Source organism: Mugil cephalus, chromosome 15, assembly GCF_022458985.1.
Source record: "Mugil cephalus isolate CIBA_MC_2020 chromosome 15, CIBA_Mcephalus_1.1, whole genome shotgun sequence".
Classification (NCBI taxonomy): Eukaryota; Metazoa; Chordata; class Actinopteri; order Mugiliformes; family Mugilidae; genus Mugil; species Mugil cephalus.
The window spans coordinates 17,372,991-17,396,006 of NC_061784.1; the positions used below are offsets into that span (position 1 = coordinate 17,372,991).

Sequence of the window (23,016 nt, forward strand, 5' to 3'; positions counted from 1 at the left end):
AACATCATGGAACCATCTCCAAAACAAAAAGTAATGACTGACACTTTCATTGCTTCTGGACATTTTTAAGACATTGTTCTCAAACCACCTCACTTCTCCAGATGTTTTAATCTTTGTCTGATTTTGTATTTTTATGTTAACTTATACCACAACATCATTGGTATTATCTGGTATATTATTATTACAGATAATAATAATAACATTTATAACATAATGTGGAAAAAAAAAGACTTTTGCTGCGATAACTTGAATGCTAATATTTATGTTCTTTTACTTATCGTCGCCACTCTTGATGTTTTTGGCTTTCTAAAGTATACAACATGTCTGCACTCTACCCTAGCAACTGACACGCTCTGTATCTATATGACCGATGGAACGATGCTTTAAGATGCAATCTATTTAAAACGTATCTCCATTGGATGTCAGAAATGTCAGTCAAAAAGCATGTATCAAACGCAGGTATGAAAAAAAGAAATTTGGAGATACGTGTTTTTCCATCGGACAGCAACGTTATGCAAATACATGTATTTTACTAGATTAAATGTATTCAGGTGCTAATATTTGTTCATTTCCTTATGTAAAGTGTAAAATATCTGACTTCTTCTTTGGTTTCACCTGGCACTTCTAACACTACTGACGCACGACTCAGACCTTTACATGTTCAGCCGGAATTAAATTCCAACACCTTGCAAAATCTATGCTACGAAACTTAGTGCTGAATACAGCCCAGTACTAGTGAGGTGTACCTAATGAATCGGCTGGTTCATTAGGTACAAGTTTAAATTGAATATTTTCATGGCAAAGCATCTAAAGTTTTCATCTTCTTGCCGTTTATTCCCTATTTTTGTAGAAACCAATGACCCAAAACATTAATATCAAATTTGATCACTTTAAAAAGTGACGTCTTAGTCTTCATCTTATTCAAAGGAAACATTAAAAAACACAATAACGAGAACAAACACGTGGATAATTGGCCAGGAATAGTTTTATATAAAATTTGAACAGTGGATACAGAGACGATATTATGTGTATAAAAAAATACATACAATAAAAGGAAAATAAATGAATCTTATCTTTTCTATTCTGAGCAGATGTTCAAGTTAGCTGATGAAATGTAAAAGGCACTAAATGTACAACATTCCAGTTTTAAAGACGTTAAACAGAGGCCAAGGTCATTCAGAGATGAACCAAAAAAAATAAAAAATAAAAAAAAATTAAAGATAAAATAATAATCACAGGGCATTTGTTGTCTTTGATATGCAAGACATAGTGCAGATTTTACAACATAACATACCAAACAATTCTCAAATAACACACAACTATTTACCATCGAGAAACACTAAGCACGCACTTATAAGATTTCTTCGTGAGCTAACGTTTCGCCCAAGACACCAAACGCCGCCGCCTCCGCCTCCGCCACCACGTGGCCTCGCTCGAATCTGAAATCTTTCATAATTTATAGTTTACATCACGATTTCTACAAACGGCACTAAAACACTGCGACGAGTCACGATAAGGAGCGAAGCGACCGGCAGTTAACGGTTTGTCGGTATCACGCGTGGTTTGTTCTTTTGCATTTTGGTCAGTACGTTGAAATGCATGCTGCTAAATGGAAAAAAAAAAAAAAAAAAAAAAAAAGAACGTAAAGATGGAAGAAAAAGACAGAAGAGTAGACCGTGTTTGTGTGGCGTCCCAACCAAATTCCAGTCAAAATAAGATGAATTTAAGCTTTCTTCAGCCAGAACCAAAACATTCCCCTTCGTTTTCCCGTAATTGGCAATGAACTATTTCAATCAAGTTGTTTTACACTAATTTCTTTTTTTAACCTATTTTCCAATTCACTTTAAATGTGTTCGTGTTCATTCACTTGGAAATGCTCCTTCAGATCAGATCAGATCAGATCAGATCAGATCATAATTTAAACTTCACAGAAGAAGATATCAACTCCTCTTAGTCCACAAGTTCTCTGGTTATGGTCGACTAGTTCAAAATACATATAAATTCCCCTTTAAATTTCAAAATAAAAGACTGAAGAACGTCTAAATCCGAGCCATTTTGACCTGGCGCTGTGCACAAACACATCCGGTGACAATTAATTAAGACTAGAGAGAAGGAGAGAACAAAAAAAAGCATGCCACCAGCTTCCTCGGCGTCTGCAGCCAACCACTTCTTTCCTCCTGCTGGAAAGACGGCCACACCACAGTGGAATGAGTTACAGTAAACAGCACTACATCTTAAGTGATGAGCAAGAAATATGTACAAACACTGGTCAGCGCGGACGTTTCTTTTCTCTTTGTTTTTTTTTTTAAACTGCATTTGAAAATCGCGAGCTGAAGCTGAAGCTGAAGGCGTTTTAAGACTGGATGCAACACCTCATTCTCGTTGATAACTGTTAAATACAAAATTATAACAAAAATTTGGCTTTTTAATGCTTCGATGCAAAAAAAACAAAAAAAAAAACAACATAATTTGGAATGCATTTTAAAGCTGGAAGAAAGAAAAAAAAATATTTGGCCCCTTAAGTTTGGAAAAGAAAAGAGCTTTACATAAAACATAGATAAAAAAACAAAATGACAGATAAGTTTCATAATAATGATGTTATGTTAGTAAATTGCATGCAAACAGTGTAATTAGAACCGTTCTCCCGGTTTTTTAAATCGGAGGAGACATTTCACCTCAATCGAACATTGACACATTTTCAACATGCATAATTCAAAATGAGCAAAAAGGTAACGGGAAATAACGGCGCGTTCGGGTTAATTACGCTCTTTTAAGTCAGGCTTTTAAAAGAGGCTTCCTGGAGTGTTGAGACACAGAACGGAAACAAGAAAAAGGTTCAGAAAAAATAAAAATAAAACAAACATAAAAACATGTTCCACTGAGGTGAAAATCGAAACGGAGACGATGCTTTTCTTTTTCGTTATAAAAGGTACCACAGCAACATGCCAGAACTTTTACAGAAAACTGAAGCATTCACAGTAACACGACGTCAGACGGCTTCTTCTGCTTTTTACTAGCTGCGGAGTACCAGATTTATTCTGTAGGTCTTGTTACAACTGCATGCAAAGTTAACGGAGGCAACATGTTAAAATCGAAGTCTACAAAACAACATGGCTATGGCCGGAGATGGAGGTGAACCGTGGGTTTCAGCAGACTGTCGCACCACTTGTCTGCAGATCTCTGATTCATTTTTTTAAATTCCTGTCAGAAATCAGAGGTAAACTGTGAGCTAGAGTTTTGGTTTGAGTCTGGTAAAATTTATTTCGAAGGTTCTCAGTCAGAAAAAGCTGAAACAAGAGCAATTTATAAAGAGAGTAAATTCTAAATTTTAACCCTAGAGTGTTATCGTATGGCATAAGAAGACTTATTTACTTTATTGTTCCGACTTTTCAATTTTTTTAATGTTCATGAACAAAAACAAGATTGAAGGTATTAAGGGTGCGTACGTCTTTTATTTGGCGCAATTTTGTCCAGATTGGATAATAGCCTGTTAATAGCATATTTTAATTAAATAAAATAATGAAATTAGATGAATTAAAATCACCCTGTGAAGGAGGTTTTCCACCAATCACGGGCCATTTTACTGCGTGTCTGTTGTGTTACGTTACTCTACGTAAGTCGCGCGCGTTCACGTCCCATTGCTAGTCAATAACTATGCTATAGTAACGTTTGTTTGATCATAAATCCAAGGTGTGTGCTTCGTTGTCCTTGTTTCAGCTTGTTCTTTTGATGTCTTCTTTAGTTTCATGGTCTGTAATCAAAGGTCACTAAATACGTCGGTGAGTATTTCGTCTCCTCAGTGATTCGTCCATGTTGTGTTTTGTATTTTGTCTTTTTTTGTCTACATTTTTGTTTTGCAGCCTTTGTAAACCTTCTTTTACAAACCTGGAGAAAAAAAATTAAAATAAATGGTTCTCAGGAAATTGCCGGAAGCTTTAGGAGGAGCTTAAGGTAGGAATTTACGTTCACGACATTTACATACGACGTAACATCAGTCACTATCAGCTAGACTAGACCACAGCACAGGTTTAGCATGTAACCGTCTTTAACATGAGGTCTTCACGTTGACAGATTTTCCTTGATGCTTATTGGTGTTTGTATAGTTTATGACCACTGGTCGAACAGCCCTGTTCACCTCGATAAAAAAGCACCAAGCTACCGCAGAAGCGATCGATGAATGATGGCGTGATGCGAGTTGGACAAACGCATAAAACTGGTTCCAGCTCTGGTTTTAAAATATCTACTTAGTACAGGCTCTTTCTTTCATACTTGGACGTTGATTTGGACAAGGCTTCTGAAACAGTGGCTACATTTACATGGATTATTCACTTATAATCAGAAGATTACAAGGAATGGCCAATGTTTGCCATGTTGGTGGAGGGAGGTAGCAAACAACCAGACAAAAACAAAGATTTATTGTGGTCGACAACGTTTGCTTAATTAATTGAGTTTTCTGGACATAAATCCTAAGTCCAGCTAATTTGAAAGTAAAGAAAGAACCACTTTGTCAACAACCCTCTGCTCCAATTGATGTTGATTTTATTTGGCCTCCATTCAAACAGCTGAGTATAAATCTCTGATAACAGAGCTGGGTTGTGTCCATGTAAATGTAGCCAGTGTTTTGAAAAGTGTTGGTCAAGACTAAAATAGTGATGGTGGTTTATAGTAATGCTAGACGATGGGGTAGTCATGTAACGATGGGGAGTTTGGGTTTGGTAAAGACTGAAATAGTGATGGTGAGTTTGGATTAGTTTAAGACTAAAGTAGAGATGATGAGTTTAGCTTAATTTAAACTGGAGTGGTGTTGATGAGTTTAGATTGTCTGTGAAGATTCTCAGTCATCCAGGCCATGGTAATCCAAAAGGCATTTGAAGAAAGGAAACTGGACTCATAGAGCTATCTAGGTTTCTACTATCTACAAAATGAGTTTAGAGATTAGTTTATACTACACTAGAGGTCATGAGTTCAGGTTAGTTTAAACTGGAGTGGAGATGACGAGTTTAGATTAGTTTAAACTGGAGAAGAGATGTCGAGTTTAGATTAGTTTAAACTGCAGCAGTGATGGTGGTCGATACTAATGCTAGACTGGAGTAGTGATGTGGCGTTTGGGTTTGGTCCGGACTAAAGTGGCCATGGTGTTTGGACTAGCAGCGATGGTCAGCTTAGTCAGGGTCAACGCTTTTCTAAACTGGAGAAACAATATGTTGGTTTAAGACTAAAGAAGCTTAATGTGATGGTAGGTTGTAGTGTTTAACAGAGTATGTTGGTGCAACAGCCTGCTGAACCTTTTTTTTGTTTAAAATAAACTATTTGTACCCTTGGAATGATATCTACTGTATGAAGGCATTGTGATTTTTACTTGGATCCCTGTGTTTGAGAACAATTTTAATGCTTATGCAGCAGAGATGTAGTGTCAACTCGTGTTTTCTTTGCTTATTTTTTTTTTTTTATCTTCACAACAAAGCACATGGAAACGTTACTTGGTCATATAACAGCATCATGCTTTAAGAGGACAAAGTATGAAAAAAAGAGAGATAAACTGCACCAATTGTGTCCCTGTTGAAATATTCCCACCCTTCCCTAGAGGAGCTAATACAGAGGTCTCATACTTTACTGTGTTTTGAATATATATTTTTTTTCTTTTTTGGTCCCCGGTTCCTCTTCAGTTTTTACGAATGTCAGCGTAGACCACTGGCTCCATCTTATGGAATGAGTTTTTGCTGCCTGAATGATCCAGCTGGGCGTATATCACCGGGCCCTGGGGCGTGATAGGAGACACAAACCGTCAGTCGAGGATACACATCACAACAAGCCAACAATATGACACTATACGTGTTTATCACGCTGCTCTCACGTCACCTATCTTGATGGTGTTGATAAATGGGATGGTTGATTAATTTATTTGTCAGTAGAGCATCTGAATGTCAGTCTGTAAGTTCCTTGTAGTTTGACTGAATTAGTAATTAGCCAACAGGGTGTGAAGGCAAAAACGCATGCACAGAGGTACATGTAAAAAAATAAATAAATAAAAAAAATAAAATGGGATTATTAGTCTATATGCACAAAAACCATTATGTTTAGAATGTGTTTACTGTCTATATATGTGGAAATCCATGTGTATATTTGCATCTATAAATACGCAATTATGAAACTTAGTGCTGTTCTTTAAGCTGATGCCCGGATAAAGCAGACATCATCTTGTATTTCACGCTAATTTATATAGATATTTTTATTTTAGTTGAAGTTTCTTTTTTTTTTTTGAGAAAGTGTGATTTGATTAGTACGGAAATACTTTATAAATCACTTTATTGTTCACTCATAACAAATAGATAGGGCCACAGTATAATATACTGATAGCCAATAACATCGATGAAAAAAAAAATTGCATGTTTTGTGGAGCCTTTGTGCTAAGCTAGGCTATCAAAATGTAACTTTATATTCAGAAACAGATCTGAGAGACTGATCTATCATCTCATCCAACAATGATTGAAAAAAAAAACAAACATGTAATGGTGGTTTTGATAAATATGGTTTTGAATTTTTTATAAAATAATTTTCTTATTATACTTATGTATCTGTTCAGACCTGGTTTTAAGGCGCATCTATCCATCCATCCATCTATCCATCCATCCATCTATCCATCCATCTATCTAACTATCTAACTATCTATCTATCTATCTATCTATCTATCTATCTATCTATCTATCTATCTATCTATCCATCTATCCATCCATCTATCCATCTATCCATCTATCCATCTATCTATCTATCTATCTATCTATCTATCTATCTATCCATCCATCCATCCATCCATCCATCCAACTGTAAGCAGCCTGTGTGTATGTGTTACAACCAGAGTTTTTTGAGGTTTCTATCAAGTCACTATTTGCATATTCAACCAACAGCACTGTTCTTGGTTCTGAAAGAGCAGTAGATGTTGATGTAGCAAACCAGTGTATTGAGACAACAAAATTTTACCATGTTCCAGATGGTGCAGGCTGCATGTTTTGCATTTTGCATAAAAAAAAAAAGTGCTTGTGATGGCACATTTTAATACTAACACACATACTAAGAGCAGCCCACATCCTAGTACCGGGTCTGAACACTGCCTCTGTGGACGAACAAGTATTTTCAGGTGCTTTGACAACATTTGCCTCATAAATGCGGCACTGTCCCAGTGACACGGTGGCAGCCACTGGATTTCTCTGTCCCCCAGCTCCTACCTGTAGCGGACCCGAGGGACTGGTACACCTGGAGTTCTCCAGGCTGGACTCCACCTTCTTTCGTGGCCGCGGAGGCTGAGAGCTCACGCTCTCCAAAGACGTACATCTAGTTTAGGGTTGTCGAGCAATCAATGGTGCACAGTCAAAACGAGACAAACACAAATAATGGGACACAAGACAAAAATAAAACAATGAGAGAGGAGTACATGAGGCAATGCAGCTGAGGGCAGACTAGAGGTTCACTGATGGGATGTAGACAACAACAGACTTACTCCTGTTTGAAATGATTTGACTGTTTTCAACCTTATTAAGGGTTAAACCAATAGTCTTTTAACTACTGTTTATAAAAATAGCTTCATGTGGAGGTTTGCCTTTTGTAAATCTTTGAGTTTATGATTAATGGTTGGTTGGTTAAAACCGGTTAAAACAATGTCAACTTTTTAATTTTGTTTACTTGTCATTTTATACTAGAACGTTCATGTTGTTTTGCTTAATAGAGCTCTTGGTCTGAGCTATAAATAACTTTGGACATGTTTATAATGCTTTGTTCAGACAACTTGAAGGGACTAACTGTTGGTATATTGAATAATCAATGTCGAATATCAGTAAATCCTCTTAAAATAAATGGTCGAAGTCATTTTTTCCCCCCATTTTTTTCAGAAAATTACAGAAAAACTGAACCAAATATTGAATATTCATAGTAAAAAATCATTTAGGCCATGAAGATAGCAATGTGACGACTTCTAAAAAAAGTCCTGTTGGTTAATGAGTAACTGGACTTTGTTGACAATTATTATACATTTAGTAAAATCATCAAACAGTAATAGAGTTGCAACATTTAGTTGACTTAGTAAATAAATGAAAACTGACTATTCTGTCAATCATAGATAAATATTAAATATTAGAATGATCATTTGTGTATTTTCATCCTATTTGATTATTCCGTTGCTCAAACAGGTCATCAGTGCACCTCTAGTAAAGTTGTTGTATAACAGTGTGTACAGTTAACATCGAGAAATATATGAATTCTGCGCTTTTATTTCAGCGGGACTGAATATTTTTATCAGCTAAGAAGAAGGAAGCTGTTGATGGAGCTGTATTAGTTTGACAGGAAACAGAAACAGCGAGTGAGTACGACAGCGTGTAAGTCTGTGAAGCTTGTTCGTCACACAGGCCATAGGATGAAACAAACACTGAATCCAAAAGGTGTTATATTATTATGTTTGGATATACTATGACCTGGGTGAGTGAGAACCTTTTACGGGAAACAAAAAACTAAAAACAAAAGCGACTGGAGTTGTTTTTCAGTTGCCTTGTTTTTAGATTTTGTTTCTGGATGTTAGTGACAAATGCTGATGGACAAAGACGGGGTTAAAATGCAGTTAAGTGGAAGGACTACTAAGAGAAACCTGGTTACAGAAGACATCAGATAAGAGGGCTGGGTATCGCTACCGACTTCCTGAACTGATTCAATTCTAACTCACATTAGATTTGATTCAATATCCAACTTCAAACTAAAACCAGTGTTTTCAGAGTTGTGCTATTCCCACAATACTTTACCACTAGTTTCATAACTTGTGTATGGCTTTGCTTCTGTGCAGCTCTTCTATGTCTTCATACTTTTTAAAAATCCAATCAGCTTCCAAGCTGTAACTTCTGTCATGTTTTGGGTCATCTTGCAAAATTTGTTCTGCAAAACCAAAGTATCGAAGTTTCTAACGAGAAGATTTAAGAAATGGCATAATATAGAGAAAATAGATACATTTTTTTTAATTCATTCATATTGGATCTTTCAAAAGAAGATCGTAAACCCAGCCTCATCTGATAACATGCAAAAACCCAACAGGATTCATGTAGTTGATGGTTTTGGCTGAGAAATCTTGAGATTTTGAGGATCTTGAGGCTGAGATTCCTTCCACCAACAACCCTTTAAGTTTGGTAACCAGGTTCCTCGTGCACGTGGCACTGGAGAAGTCAACATGAAGGAGAGAGTTGACTGTAGCCAGGTAAAGGCGCAAACAACAAGACGTCGGCGATGCTGTGAGTGAACACACCGTGATGGAGGAAAACACGACTGGCACCAGTGCAAACAACAACCCCAAAGATGGCTGCCACTTCAGCCCAAAGAACCCAGCCACCAGCCAGAGAGGAGCTACTTCAAACATCTACGACGTGTCGCGCATTAGCCGCCCGACGGGTGGTTATTTCTCTGAGGCGAACAGTTCAGGAGCATGCAAAGAGGTCAAACTACCTCGATCAAACAAAAGTCTACTTTTTGTTAATAATTAGTAACAAAATCTGATCATCACCACCAACGTGATTTTCGTTCGACAGGAAAAACAGAGAGAGACTGAACCCCGCACCCGTGCAGACAAAGTTAGGACCAGCACCGATAGAAGGTGTACGTGACGCACAGAAAATATAAAACGAAATACAAACTTTTATAAATGTGCGGTTAAACAAAAGGGTGCATTAGTGAAGTAAAGAGTGGAGGAAAGATTCAGGAAGCATAAAAACTTACCTTGAGTTTGTACATTTTCATTTTAAAACCGAGTGCAACTTTCTAAACTCTATGTGGAGACACTGTGTGTCATCTTTATTATCTTTATTGTGTGGTTAAGTATAATCGCTTGTGTTTATATTTTTCAGCGTCCATCAGAAAGAAATGCACATTGTGTTTATTCTCATATATATTTTTAATCCAGTCCTTCTTTATTTTGGTTTACAGGGTCTAAAATGACTGTGTATCACAATAAAAATGTGCAAAGTGAGACTCGCTACACACTTACCCTTCGTATTCATGGCGGTTGTGGAGCACCCTCATGACGACGCAGGCAGCTACAGCGATGAGGACGAGCAGAACTAAAGCACAGCAAACTACCCCGACGATAATGGCCGTGCTGGTCTGAGGAAGAGACTCTGGACGGACACACAAAGGGGACGACAACAGTCAGGGTGGGTCAAGGCAGACAACTGGTCAGCCATAACATTATGACTGACACTGTCAAGGCTTGGACTCAACTGGGCCTCTGAAGGTGTGTTGAGGTACCTGGCACCCAGACGTTTGTTTGGCATGTTTTTTCAAGCATGATCACGTGTTCACAAAATTTTCTACTGGTTGAGAGTGGAATTAAAGCAGTAGATTGACAAAGGATGGACTATTTTACTGTGATGACGGGTAAATACTGTAGAATAATTCGACGCTAGTAGTTAAACTACATTTGCATGCAACTTTAGCCTGATAACAATTGCAAAAAATGTTTTTTTTTTGGTTGACATCGGATTTTATAAACCCAAAAAAAAAAACTGACACGGCACAATTTTTTGTCTTCTTACGTGTTTTCTTGGTCTGCTCGTTGTGCCACCTAATTTTCAGGTCTATAACGAAATAAATAAATAAGTAAATGCTGGTATTCGACATGAACCAATATACCACCCAGCCCTACTCTAGTGGTTATAATGCTATGGCTGAAGGGTGTGAAAATACTTTCACACCCCGACTCCTGCAAATTAAAGCAGGGAGCGTCGCCGTTATCTGGCCAGCGTGTCGTGACAAAAACCTCGTTGCACACACACGAAGAAAACCGCTCGTGGAAGCTTTAAAAACGCGTTCCAATCAGTGTCTCTTCCCACAGCTGATGCCAGCGCCAAATACAGAACAACATCCCACCTGGGCGGACGTGCAACCACACGTAAAGCAAAGATAACAAGCCGCTGCATGAATAAGCAAGAGTCATTTAACTGAAAACACACAAGAATGCACCTGTTTGATTCCCACGCTGAATGTGTGTGTTATGTGACCCGCCCCTTTCGAATAAAAACAACATCAGGTTTTCATTCACTGTCGTTATAATATTTATAGGTTTATAGATGTATCTTTATGGTCCCACTCTCGATCCTGAAAAGTTTCTGTCTGTCACAACCTGTCTCTATGACATCAAATAAGTAACTAAAATAAACATGGAGTGGAGTTTAGGACATATACTGTAGCCAGCCACCAGGGGGAGCTCTACTTGCTTTGGCTTCATGGCATCCACTTATATAAAGTATATATTAGTAGTAATTTTGTGTTCTTTCTACTTTATATTTTTCTGTAGGTTCATTGCCGTCAATGTTTATTTCTGCTTTTAAAACGTAGGTAAATAAACTTCACACCTAGGAATATTTTTCGAAGGAATCTGCCTCCCTTAATCAACCGTTATTTCCGAATTTAAAAACTATTATTGATCTGTTGCTTCAGGTTAGCACTGCGCGATTAATCTAATGACAACTAGAATTGAGATTTCAGTCTGTGCGATTACACAACATGCAAAAAAAGGCTGAAGACTGAGTTGGTGGCGGGAAAAAGAAAACACATCTGTTTTTACTGACGTTGAACAGAAAGACGTGCTGACAAGTCTCTGTCAACACCTGAGACAGCACAGGTGGATATGTTGCTTTTTTTTATGTCCAAGAAACTCTGACGTGGTGGCGGCTGGAACCTTTCAGTACTTTTTGATAAATAATAGTACTTAAAAATGTTACCAGAAAAGTCTTTAGGTTACCACTGTGCTATGACATCACTGTGAGATTTTGAATCCATGTCACAACTCATTCAGATTATTGCAACTCACTTAATGTTGGCGTTACTTTTAACTGGAACCAAAAGACAGGAACACATTAGACCCTAATTCCTGGAACAACTTTGGAACAACCCGCCTTTTTATACCAAGCAGGCTGGTACATTTCTTCTTTTTAAAGTTTGCTCTTATTGTATTTATTGTTTTAATCTTGTTTTATCAATCCTTAGACACTTATAATTACCTGTATATTCTACACAAATTGGACTGTAGATTATTTTCTCCAATTTTTACTACTTCATTCTTAGTCTATTTTTAAAATTATTTTATTCGGCTCTTATTCTTATGTCTGGTTCATATATGTTCTTTGTTATCTTGGGAAGCTTGGACAGAACTGTTTCCCTGTGGGGATCAATGAAGTGATCTTGAATCTTGAACCCTTATGTCTGTGCAAAGCACTTTGGCTTCTTCCTCTTTTTATTTGTTTCACGATTTTAGTGATTTTTTTTTTTATTTGGCCTAATGTATGTGTACAGCACTTTGGCCAACTGTGTTGTTTTTAAAGTGCTTCATCAATAAAGATTGATTGATTGCACTTTACAGAAAAGCCTTTTTTATTTTCGGTGTACGATGCTTTTTGTATTAAACCTCATACGTTTACAAAAATACCTGAAGAAAAGCGTTGAACTTTACAATAATGTCATTATGATTGGATTTTATTTTCAAAGAAGAAAGCACTTCTATTTATTTGAAAATATTACTTGGAAAACAGTCATCGCTTTGTGTATTTATGCTACTTAATACTTGTATGTTTTGCACTGAGAAATAAACACTTGAGAAAAATTGCTTGATAAATCCTTGATAATCAAACAAGAAGACTCATAATATCATTTATTTATTACACGGTCATCGCAAATCGCACATTTTTATGAAGTCGTGCAGCGCGACTTCAGGTGCGCTGCTTGTTTTTTCTTTGCTGTAGAAGGTTTAGCTTTAATCCTGTTTGTTGTACAAGTGGATTTAAAGCAAGATGCAGCAGCGTGTTGAGGTAAAACCTGTTTAATCCTGGTTTTAATTAATTATAGGTGCTGTGACACTCCCTGCTGTGTCTAAAAAGGCAGCGGCCGACTCAAATGCATTTGATTTTATATAACAAAATTATAAACCATGGGAGTAAAGGGGCACGCTGAGAGAAACAGCCTCCTCTTCGCCTGGAAACACGACAGATTTAACACAATGAGGTTCAGACAGTGCTATGCTGTGTTTTGTCCAAACGTCCAATCAGCGCACACAAAGCCTTGGTGAATGGGTGAACACGTGCAGCAAGCGTCTGGTCAAGGCTGCGGTCCTGCTTCAGAGGCAGGTACGTTAGACAAACGGAAAGAAACTCACCTTTGAGGACGACCCTGAGCTCGGTTCGAGCCTGCGTTCCCTTCACGTCGGGCGGGTTCTTCACGTCGCAGAAGAAGGTTCCGTTGTCGCTGAACTGAGTCGGACTCAGCTGTATGGAGACGTCCCTCTGGTTGATGTTTCCAATAAACTGCACTCTGTCTTTGAACTCGTCTGAGCCCGGAAACCCTTTCCCGTTGGAGAAGTAGTATATCTGGGAAGGGAAATGGAAATCTAATTAAACTGCGCATGAAGTGAAACCCCGACTGAAACAGAACTCTCTATCCAAAGCTGCACAAACACATGGTGTTCACCAGGTATAAGGAAGAAGAGGAGTCTGTTTATGTTCATGTGGACAGGGGAAAGAGAGGGGGTAAAGGAATAAGATTAAATAAGAGCGAGGCTTCCTCCTGCTCCTTTTTCAACATTTTAGGCAAATATTGTGTGTTAATTCAACCAGATGATGATTCTGGAGGATGTAGTGTGTGGTGCTGTTCAACTGAATATTATGAGGCCGTCAAAATAACAGGAACGTGTGTCGATACAACATCATACAATGACAAGAACAGGCTGAATAAGCCGCTACATGCAGATGCAGACATGTAAATAAAGGCCATCACAAGTAATGAAAGTCACTCGCTCCACTAGAACCTATGTTTACGGGAAGAGTTTGAACAGTAAGAGGCTCATCCCTTTAAAGTGTAAGACAGAGAGGAACAGGACGTTTTCTTTTCCCCTGGAGCATTAAGGTTTTTAACATTTTTTATACCTAATACTGTATTTATGTTTACTTGTTTAATATACTATGTATGATGTGATGTATGGACTTCTTGTTGTTTTTACTATTGTTGTTTTTACTGTCTTCGATACGATTTTTTGCAGTAAGAAACAATTTATGACTGAAAAAGATTCCTTTAATTATTTCTCAGACAAAAAAAAAACACATTTCTGAGGTAAGAAGTAACGATGCAATGAGTGCATATTTTAAAAAATATATATATTTATATATATAAAAACTACAAATTAAAGATTCTCTTCAACAAATTAAAGAGAATCCCTTTTTATTTCTGAGGTAGTGGAAGCTATGCAATAAAACGCGTCCTCTTCTTAAAAGTAAAACTGAAATTATGTTTTATCTTAACAACAAAAAAACCAATCCCACATCAAAATAACTAAACACAACTAAACTAAATCTCTTCAAATGAACAAACTAAGACTTGCATGTGTTCCTGCATGCGTACAGGATTTTTTTTTTAAGGTAGATCAACATATCTGGTCCTGTCTGAATTCCTGACAGTGACGTACGACACTGATCCAAGTGAACTGAAAACTAGATTACGCCCTTTGGTTTTTTAACCGTCTGGCCCTCGACGTACTGCTGCTGTAACAACAGCACCAAAGACAGATTCTGTGCTAAACAAATCAGACCGTAAATAATAGTTAAATCCAGCACAAATCAAACACTGAAAGTCCAGTTTTACGGTTTGTGTGAATCCCTTCGAGCCGCTGAAACAAAGATTTGACTATGGAGGAAAAGATGTCGCTCAGTGACGTCACTAAAAAACAAAAGTGACGGTTTTTGTTCTCAAGCAGAGTGGGGGCTCGTCTCTGGGATCAGCTGACACCCGCTCACAGTCAGAGTCTCCCACTTCAACGTCTCACGCCTCAGATCGACTCGACCTCGCGGCCTCACATGGATCAAGACGGTTTGTTTACGAGCCGTAGTTTTTCTGGCTCCTTGCGTAAAAGCGACTGATCACAAATCTTAACAGCAATTAGGACGTTTCACTGTGAGCGTATCCCAGCGTTCGTTCCAAAATGGCACTTTACCAGATCTGTTTTCCGTCCTCCGATTTGACTCCGATCCGATCTTAAATAAACACGAATTCCTCCCGTGGAAACTCGTAACAGCTTTTCTTATCTTCCTCGTTATTAATATAAACCACCTAGATCACATGTGGACCATGACTCTGATTTCACCGGACCAACTTTACTAACAGTTTCTCTCCTTTTTCTACTATTTACATATTGTAAAATCTTAAACCGGGCCCTTGCTACCAGACTCACTCCCAGAATTTGATACGACGAAAACCACAGACGTCAAGTCGATGCTAAAATTCCTAAAACATGATAGTGCTTGCCTTTTTAAATGGTACAGACGGTGCTGTATATGGACAGACTGAACTACACGACATGAGGAGGAAAAGCTGCTGCAGTAACAAGTCCGCTGAGACGTGGGAAAAAACAACACACACATATATACACAAAGGGTTTTTTCACCGACATGTGTCAATTATTTCTTGCTTCCTTCGTTCCAAAAGCGTTGACGCGAGCAGAAAAGATTTGCACCCTCTCCGTCGACTTCCGTTGTGCCTTCGCCGCCGCCGCCACAACAACAACGATCGCAGTCACCATTTATGCCACGGCTGTGCCAGATAAGACGCGCTGAACATACGCTCAAAAAAACTGTCACCGCAAACACTTTGAGCTTTGGTAAATCGTGGACTAAATCTATTGCATCTATATGCACCTTGTACGTCTGCGTATACATGAAGCCAAACACACTAAATCGATTTTTTTTGATTTGACAAAAACAAACAACCCTTATCGCATCAGATCAGCTTCACATGTAATGATGTTTGCGTAGGTTTTTGCACATGTTAAAACTTTAGTAAAGTAGTAATGCAAATCCGTTCACTATAAAATGTCTATTTTTGTTTCATCTCGACATAAAGACATAAAGAAATGAAACAAACATAAGAAGAACCGTCTCATCTTGTTCCAACAATAAATTGTTTGTTCGTGAGGGGACAAGAAGAAGCGAAAGTGCTGTTGTTATATATGATGAACAAACACATAATGAACCGTGTAGAATTGTTCATCTCAAAAGAGTAAATTATAAGTCATTTTTTATAATTATCTGTAATGTATTTCTTCTAAGATATCTTTATTTCTCATACTTTTGACTCCGTGTCCAAACCATTTCACAGAGTTACCACCACAAACAAATATGCACATGCTTTTAAAAGCAACAGCCACTTAACTGATAATTACTTTTCTATTTTGGAACAACTTTTGAACCTTTGTTTGTTATTAAGAGGCATAATATAATATCTGCTACCATCCCTGTTCAGACACAAAGAAAGTCTAAATCTCTGCACCTGGGGCAGCTTCCCTCATTGTTTAGTAAAACCTTTGTAGTTCATGTAGTGAACACTGAAATAAAACACCGAGTTTGCATTTTGAGTTGCACACACTTTTAGAAATATCCAAGCTGAAACTCCCCCCAAAAAACATAGTGTCTTCACCAATTAAACAGCTCGCTGCAGAACACGTGTGTCGACTGCATGTGGCGTGACTGCTGTTCAAATTAAAGACCCTTCACCCTTCAGACGGTCGGGCCACGCCCAGCCCGACTGACAGGTAAACAAAAGACGTGTCTGTGTTTTGTAGATGGGGCGTGATTTGTAAAACCCGGCACACCCAGAAAACTTTCTTTATTCAATAGAGCGGAGTCCGCATTCAAGGAAAAACTTTATTGGCTTCGAACGATCAAAGACACTTCAACGGGATCGTTCAGGTGTCTTATTGTGTTTATACCAAACGAAATAATGTGTGTTGACCTGAACAATAAAAAGGGACTGTTTGGACAACTGTGCTCCTTTAGAGTGCGCAGCACAAAACAAAGAACTTTTTATTCATTACCCGTGTTTGCATTAGCATCCATCTACTGTGGTCTAAGTACCGAGGCTCAAATAAACTAAATTTTCTCCCCTGGAGATTTACAAAGGCTCCTTTTCTCTTCCTTGTATTCTCCTAGTTGACGTGAATTCAGTCCAAATAAACAGCTAATGTCCAACAACCAACGACATAAACTCTCTTTAACGCTCTCTGGAATATTTATCTCCGTGACGCTGTCTCCAAGAAACTTATCTCTTCTTTTAAACACAGCGTTGGGTTTTTGTTGTTGTTTCAGTTTGGCCTTTGCCAGAGTGGACTCCAGTTTGGTGTTTTTTTCTACAGGTTTATAAGATCAAGTTGGTAGTATTGGATTTCGACATCCTACTAGAACCTCAGCAAACGTCCATGATGATAAAATACAAGTTTTTCTACATAGCACATTGGTTTAGTCACACGATGACTCTTCTTTGACGTTAGCTACTACAACAGATGAATAAATTTCGACACTATGAAGATGCGGTTTGGTTTATGACAGAACTAACCAACCAACCATTTTAAAAACTCCTACAGTTTCCTCCACACCTCAAAGATCACAGACAACCTCTGGACAATGTGTTCTCAGGAAAATGTGTACGCAACACATATGTTTTCTTAAGAGCAAAACTTTTCCATCTTTTATCTAACTTTCATATTTACATGATCTCGCCCTCCTGCTGCGACAACTAAATTTCCCGCCGCGTGAATCAGTCGAGCCTTATCTTATCTTAAGCAGGCAAAGGCAGTTTTGTTTTTGCACCAAATCGAGGTGGTTTAACATTTATTGTAACCGCAGGCTCTGTGAATAATTTCACCAGAAACAACTCCCATTTACTCGCTGTGAAACTCATCAGCCACAAGCATTAAAACCACCGACATGTGAAGTGAATAACATTGAGGATCTCATTATGATCTAATGCTTTTTCTGCGAATCCAGGGCCCTGACATTTATTTGGTTACTTTGCTACGTGCCACCGGCCGGACACCAATCAGAACCTGCATCACCTACAGTAACTCATCTGTTGGGTCGGACCACCTCTTTTCCTTCCTTGGACTATGAATATAGACCTGGAACATCGCACAAGAACTGTAGTTCTGGAGATGCTCTGACCCAGTTGTTTGGCCATTAGAGTTCCTCTCTCATCGAAGTCCCTTGAATCCTTCTACTTATCCATTTTTCCTGCTTTTAATATTAACTTTGAGGACAAAATAAGGAGCTAAGCAGCTCCTTCCACGCTACTGCAGGTCCTTCATCCCAACTGCCAGCAGGATGTACAACACCAGCGCGAGTTAACAATAACCAACAACCACTGTCTTTGTGACCTGATTTGCTTTTCTTTTTTTTTTTTTTTACACTGGTAACACCTGGAATTTGATTAAAAATCTGACGACACTTTTTTAAAAGCAGAGAAATGAACAGTCACTGCTTTTTTTATGATAATTATGACAGTTTGTTGTGAAAAAGTTAATATATTTCTTAGTCTTAGTTGTATTTATATTATTCAAATTAATATTCTGTTCAACTTGCACGTCACAAAATGCCTTAAAAATGAAAAGACACCATTTTTGGATAAAGTTTGTATGTTTCCCATTCCTTAAGCACCGGCACCGTTTTGGCACCGGTATCGGATAAAACTTTAATGATGCCCATCCCTAATTATAACCAGTAATTCCTGTATTGACATTCAGCCGCATTTCCATAGAACTTTGCATCATCAGTCCGCTTCAAGGGTAAGAAAAGAGTAGGAGAACACAACAGATGGAGGAAATATGCAAAAAAAAAAATGATGAAGCTCCTCAGATAGGCAGTGAAACATCTTCTCAAAACTCTACAAGTCCAGTCGCCTTTTTTTCACAGACATACAGAGGAAAACAAAAACATAATTCAGATGAGAACTTAACGGAGGGACACGAGGAGGAATGAAAACAAAAGCCTGGCCCTGTGGAGACTGACACTAAAACCAAAACATCACAGGGATCCTTTAACCCCCCCGAGGAGCATCTGACGTCTTTCTTTATATGCAACTGCTGACAAAAAACAATCACAGGAAAACTTCCTGAAACTGTTGGGAAACCTTCCCAGAGCGGACGCGGCTGGCGAAGTACTTACCACGTACGGCGATTTGGAGAATTGATTATCGGGCTGACTCGACTGGAAGCTCCAGGTAACTGAGGTGGCGCTGCTGACCACTTCGCTGGACTTGAACGTGCACCGGAGGACGCCCGTGGTGCCGTTCTGTACTATCACCTCCTGGTCGGCATGTATGTCGATTGCAGACGCGGGTTTTGTGACTGCGAATGAGAGAGGACATTTGTTTTTAAAAAATTTGCTTGTTCTAGAAACTGTGGTTAATGTGTAAATTAATGTCACTTTGAGTGGAAACTAGCAGGGGTTTAGATCAAAAGCATTAACACAACAGAGCAGGCTGCAGGAGGTGACTGGTGCAACAATGAGATACGATCCAGGAAGTCCCGATAGGAAACAGGTCACAGGATTTAAATGCTTATCAGACACCAAAACATGGTTTCTACCAGAGAGCCTGAGCTGAACTTTACTTTCTGTCTCCTGCCACGGATGCAAAATAAACGTATTAAAAGTCGTAACTCAGCTATAAATTAATCCTCTGGGGCTTTTCCTCGCACTGTGTGTTGTTAGGACAGTGTCGGTCTTGTTTTATCAGGATTTATGATTGTGTTGACATTTAATTACCACCACTTCCCTGCATTGCATGTGATGGCTGAACCACGTCCAGCGTTTATTACGCGCTCCCACTTTGTTTTGATTATCCTGTTGCTTCATGCTGCCACTCACGGTTATGTTTTTAATCGCTGAATCTGCTGGAAAATATCTTCCCAGAAATTTCCATCCCCGTATCCAGAGTTCAAATATTCATCTTTAAATGCCTCGTTATGTCCAAAACCAAAACATCTTGTTATTAGTATCAAGCCATAAAAATCCAGCAAATAGATTTTGAAGTGAAATAGAAGAGCAAACTAAAAGCCCTCAGTTCAAAAATGATAAATGACTAAGATAAGAGCAATGCAAGAAGTTGGATTTGGAGACTGTTTGACATATTTTAACTATTTAAGGGTTTAAAAAAATGAGAATTGCTGTTTTTCTGTATATCGACAAATCAATAAGTGTCAGCTTTAATCAAAATGTCTCTAATGTCTTTATGGTATCTGGAAAGCATAGATGGAAATAAAGCAACGTAAATGGATGAGAGCCCTCCCTAGAAATTAATAATTCATACTGCTTAATTATTAACACGGCTCTCATTCAAATAACTTAATTATTAGCAATTGTATTACTTGGAATAAATACCATTAAGTTACAGTAGCAGTAAAAAAAAAAAGCTTAAGAGCAATCTGCATAAGTTAATTTTTATACCTCGATTCTTCTAACCTTTGTTGCTGTTTTGCTGCGATGCTGAACGTTGTTTCACTGTTTAATCTACTGACGGTGATGTGTGTGCAAAGTGCAGCACGGTGGTTACTGGGTTTAATATTTGTTTTGACTTCAGACTAGGAGGTGTGTACTAAATTTCTATTTTGGCAAGTAAACGTGACGATGAGTCAACTTCCTCCAAATTCACAGATGAGTAAAAAAAAAAAATCTTATTACTTTCACAAGAATGTGTGGCTAAAGGTTCCTGGTTAATAACCGGAGAATGTTTGACTGTGCACCAGCGTTCGGTTTTGTGCAAGACATGAAGTCACACACTTGGCAAACAGAGGATCACACAGATCAGAGGATCCAACAAACCTCAGAGGCCACTCTCCTCTGCAGCAATTAGAGGCAATCAACAACTGAGAGATGCACACACCAGGGAAAACTGTGCATCAAAAACAACAGCTTGCATAAGTGTCCAGACACGAGACGATTTCAGTAAACGGATAAAAAGAGAAGGATGCATTTGTCATCCACTTCCCCCATGTCAGATGATATCGCATCTGAGATTTACAGCAGGACACTGGCAGTCTGTAAACTTCCAAGACATTGCTCATCAACTTCTGGTCCAGACGTTTTACACACATTTTCCTTAAGCCGTCTAGTGTCTGACATGAAATAAAATAATACCATTTCATGCATACAGATTTCATAAAACATTAGATTAGTCTTGTGATTATTGAGAGTTTTGTATCAGCATTATTGTGTTGTTGCTGTTTTTTTTTGCCAAAATAATAAAGTAAACCTGGTTATTTAAAGCAGACCTGTGATTTGCATTTTTATATACATTGTCTTATCTCATAGTTAATTTGACTGACTAGACATCTGGGTCATGTAGAGGTTAACCAACCAGGAAATTAGATGTTGTCTTTGATTTTAAAGGCTAAGTAGGGCACATTACCTGCAGAGCCACAGTGTGGGCACATTTATTTTAATAAAATATAATCAACCTCTGCTGATCCCACTGATACAGATGCTACAAAACACTGCAAAAAAAATTCTTAGTTAGCTTAGTGACGAATTGTCCCCCAGGGGACACGTAATTACTGAAGAGACACACGCCTAACAAAAGACTTATTCAAATTTCCATAGCTTTTATGTGGCATTATTTAAAGCACATGCTACGTGCATGATAGCGGTCGGTTTCTGAAATTTTCCTTCTTAATTAGTTATATTAGACACATCGGCATACATATAAACCAGCCAACAAGCCTGGCTTGAGCAAAATATTAACGCGAACCAGACCGATTAGCCTCCCTCCTTCCACAACTACTCCCACCGTCACCTTCCACAAGACCAGAGTACCAGGGGCGGCAGCCACCATTCTGCACCAAACCCCATTCAGATTTGAGCGAATTTAACCAAATAACTGCTTCGTGTCGTTACGTCGGTGTGTTCATAAGGTGCGTCTCGCCACCATCCCAGAGAAAACGTTTCCGCGTGCGTTAAATACCGTCTCTAGGTAGCACCGATATGCAAGACGGTGAATAAAAGGTTTACGTTGTCGCCTCCTCCCCTCCCGTACATGATAGGCGAGGTAACACCGCTAGCTAGCTAACCTGATATCCCACCTAAAGATAATAAGCTCACATTTAAACATTTCCAAATTGATTTTTGAGCCCGATTGCGGCTTCGACACTCACCCAATAAGACGCATAGCGTAAATCCAGTCAATAAAGCACGCTTGCACAAGACGTTTGAGCGTTTAGGGTCCATTATTGTTGTTGTAAACAGGAGTTGTTCCTCTGCCTTTTTTTCCACCCTCTATCGCCCGACTCTTCTTCTTCTTCGCGGGGAAGTGACTGCGGCGGATGAAGAGTTCAAACAGAGACTGCTGCCACCTTCAGATCAAACAGCTAACTACAACTACCGTCCACCAGCAGTAATGAACAGGGCCGGATCTAGACTTCTAAAACCAAGCTGAAGCATAGGAGACCAATAAGTGAAATAAATGACTATCTTTACCTGTTGATGAAACGGAATTGTAAAAAGTGGACTGGACTCTTGTGTCTGACCCCACTGACTTGCATGGCTGGCTTCAGGTTGGGGACTGGAGTCATGTTGAGAGGTGCCAGGACTGCTGATATTGGGGCTCGTCCGTAGTGGATCTGCACCTGATTTGTGCATAAATAATCCCCTTTTCTCTTCATTGTCTGTCCACATACAAAGTGAGACTGCCAGGTTACACAATCAAGGTTGCGTTGTGGGAGAATCTTAACGCCTATATGAAAAAATCTGCTGTGTCTGTAATGTTTTTGTTTTTTTTCTTTCTCATTCATACAACGCTACAATCGGGAACATATTCGGGGACAGCTTTAGCTGGGGGACAGGTCATCCAAAACAGGGGTTGTCTCCAGAAATTGTGGACATCTAGTTATCCTTTATTAGAACGTAATGTTGTTAGCATGTTAGCATTTAGCTCAAGGCAGCAGGCAGCTAATTATTCCCTTTTAGAAATGTTATTTATACATGTTTATATCATACAAATATGAAATAGAATTATGATAATGATGATTTACGGCCTATTTATTTGTTTGTGTGTTTTATTTTTTTTGTAATTTTATTTAATTTTTTTGATTATTCTATATCAGAGTGTTTTAGGGCATAACAACTTTTTTTTTTCTTTTTGGTGGGACTTTACACTTTCAGTCTAATTTAACCAGCTCTGTAAGGCATT

The 23,016-nt window shown here is 38.5% G+C and overlaps 1 protein-coding gene across 1 annotated transcript; it reads right to left on the reverse strand.

The window, feature by feature from the left end:
• Positions 1 to 967: 967 nt before the first annotated feature.
• mpzl1l (myelin protein zero-like 1 like) lies at positions 968 to 22,120 on the reverse strand. Its single transcript, XM_047606944.1, has 6 exons — positions 21,983 to 22,120; positions 18,999 to 19,180; positions 13,175 to 13,385; positions 10,013 to 10,142; positions 7,224 to 7,329; positions 968 to 5,758 (listed from the first exon to the last, which is right to left on the reverse strand). The coding sequence occupies exons 1-6, from the start codon at positions 22,053 to 22,055 to the stop codon at positions 5,663 to 5,665; spliced, it is 798 nt and encodes a 265-aa protein (XP_047462900.1). The 5' UTR covers positions 22,056 to 22,120; the 3' UTR covers positions 968 to 5,662.
• Positions 22,121 to 23,016: the final 896 nt, after the last annotated feature.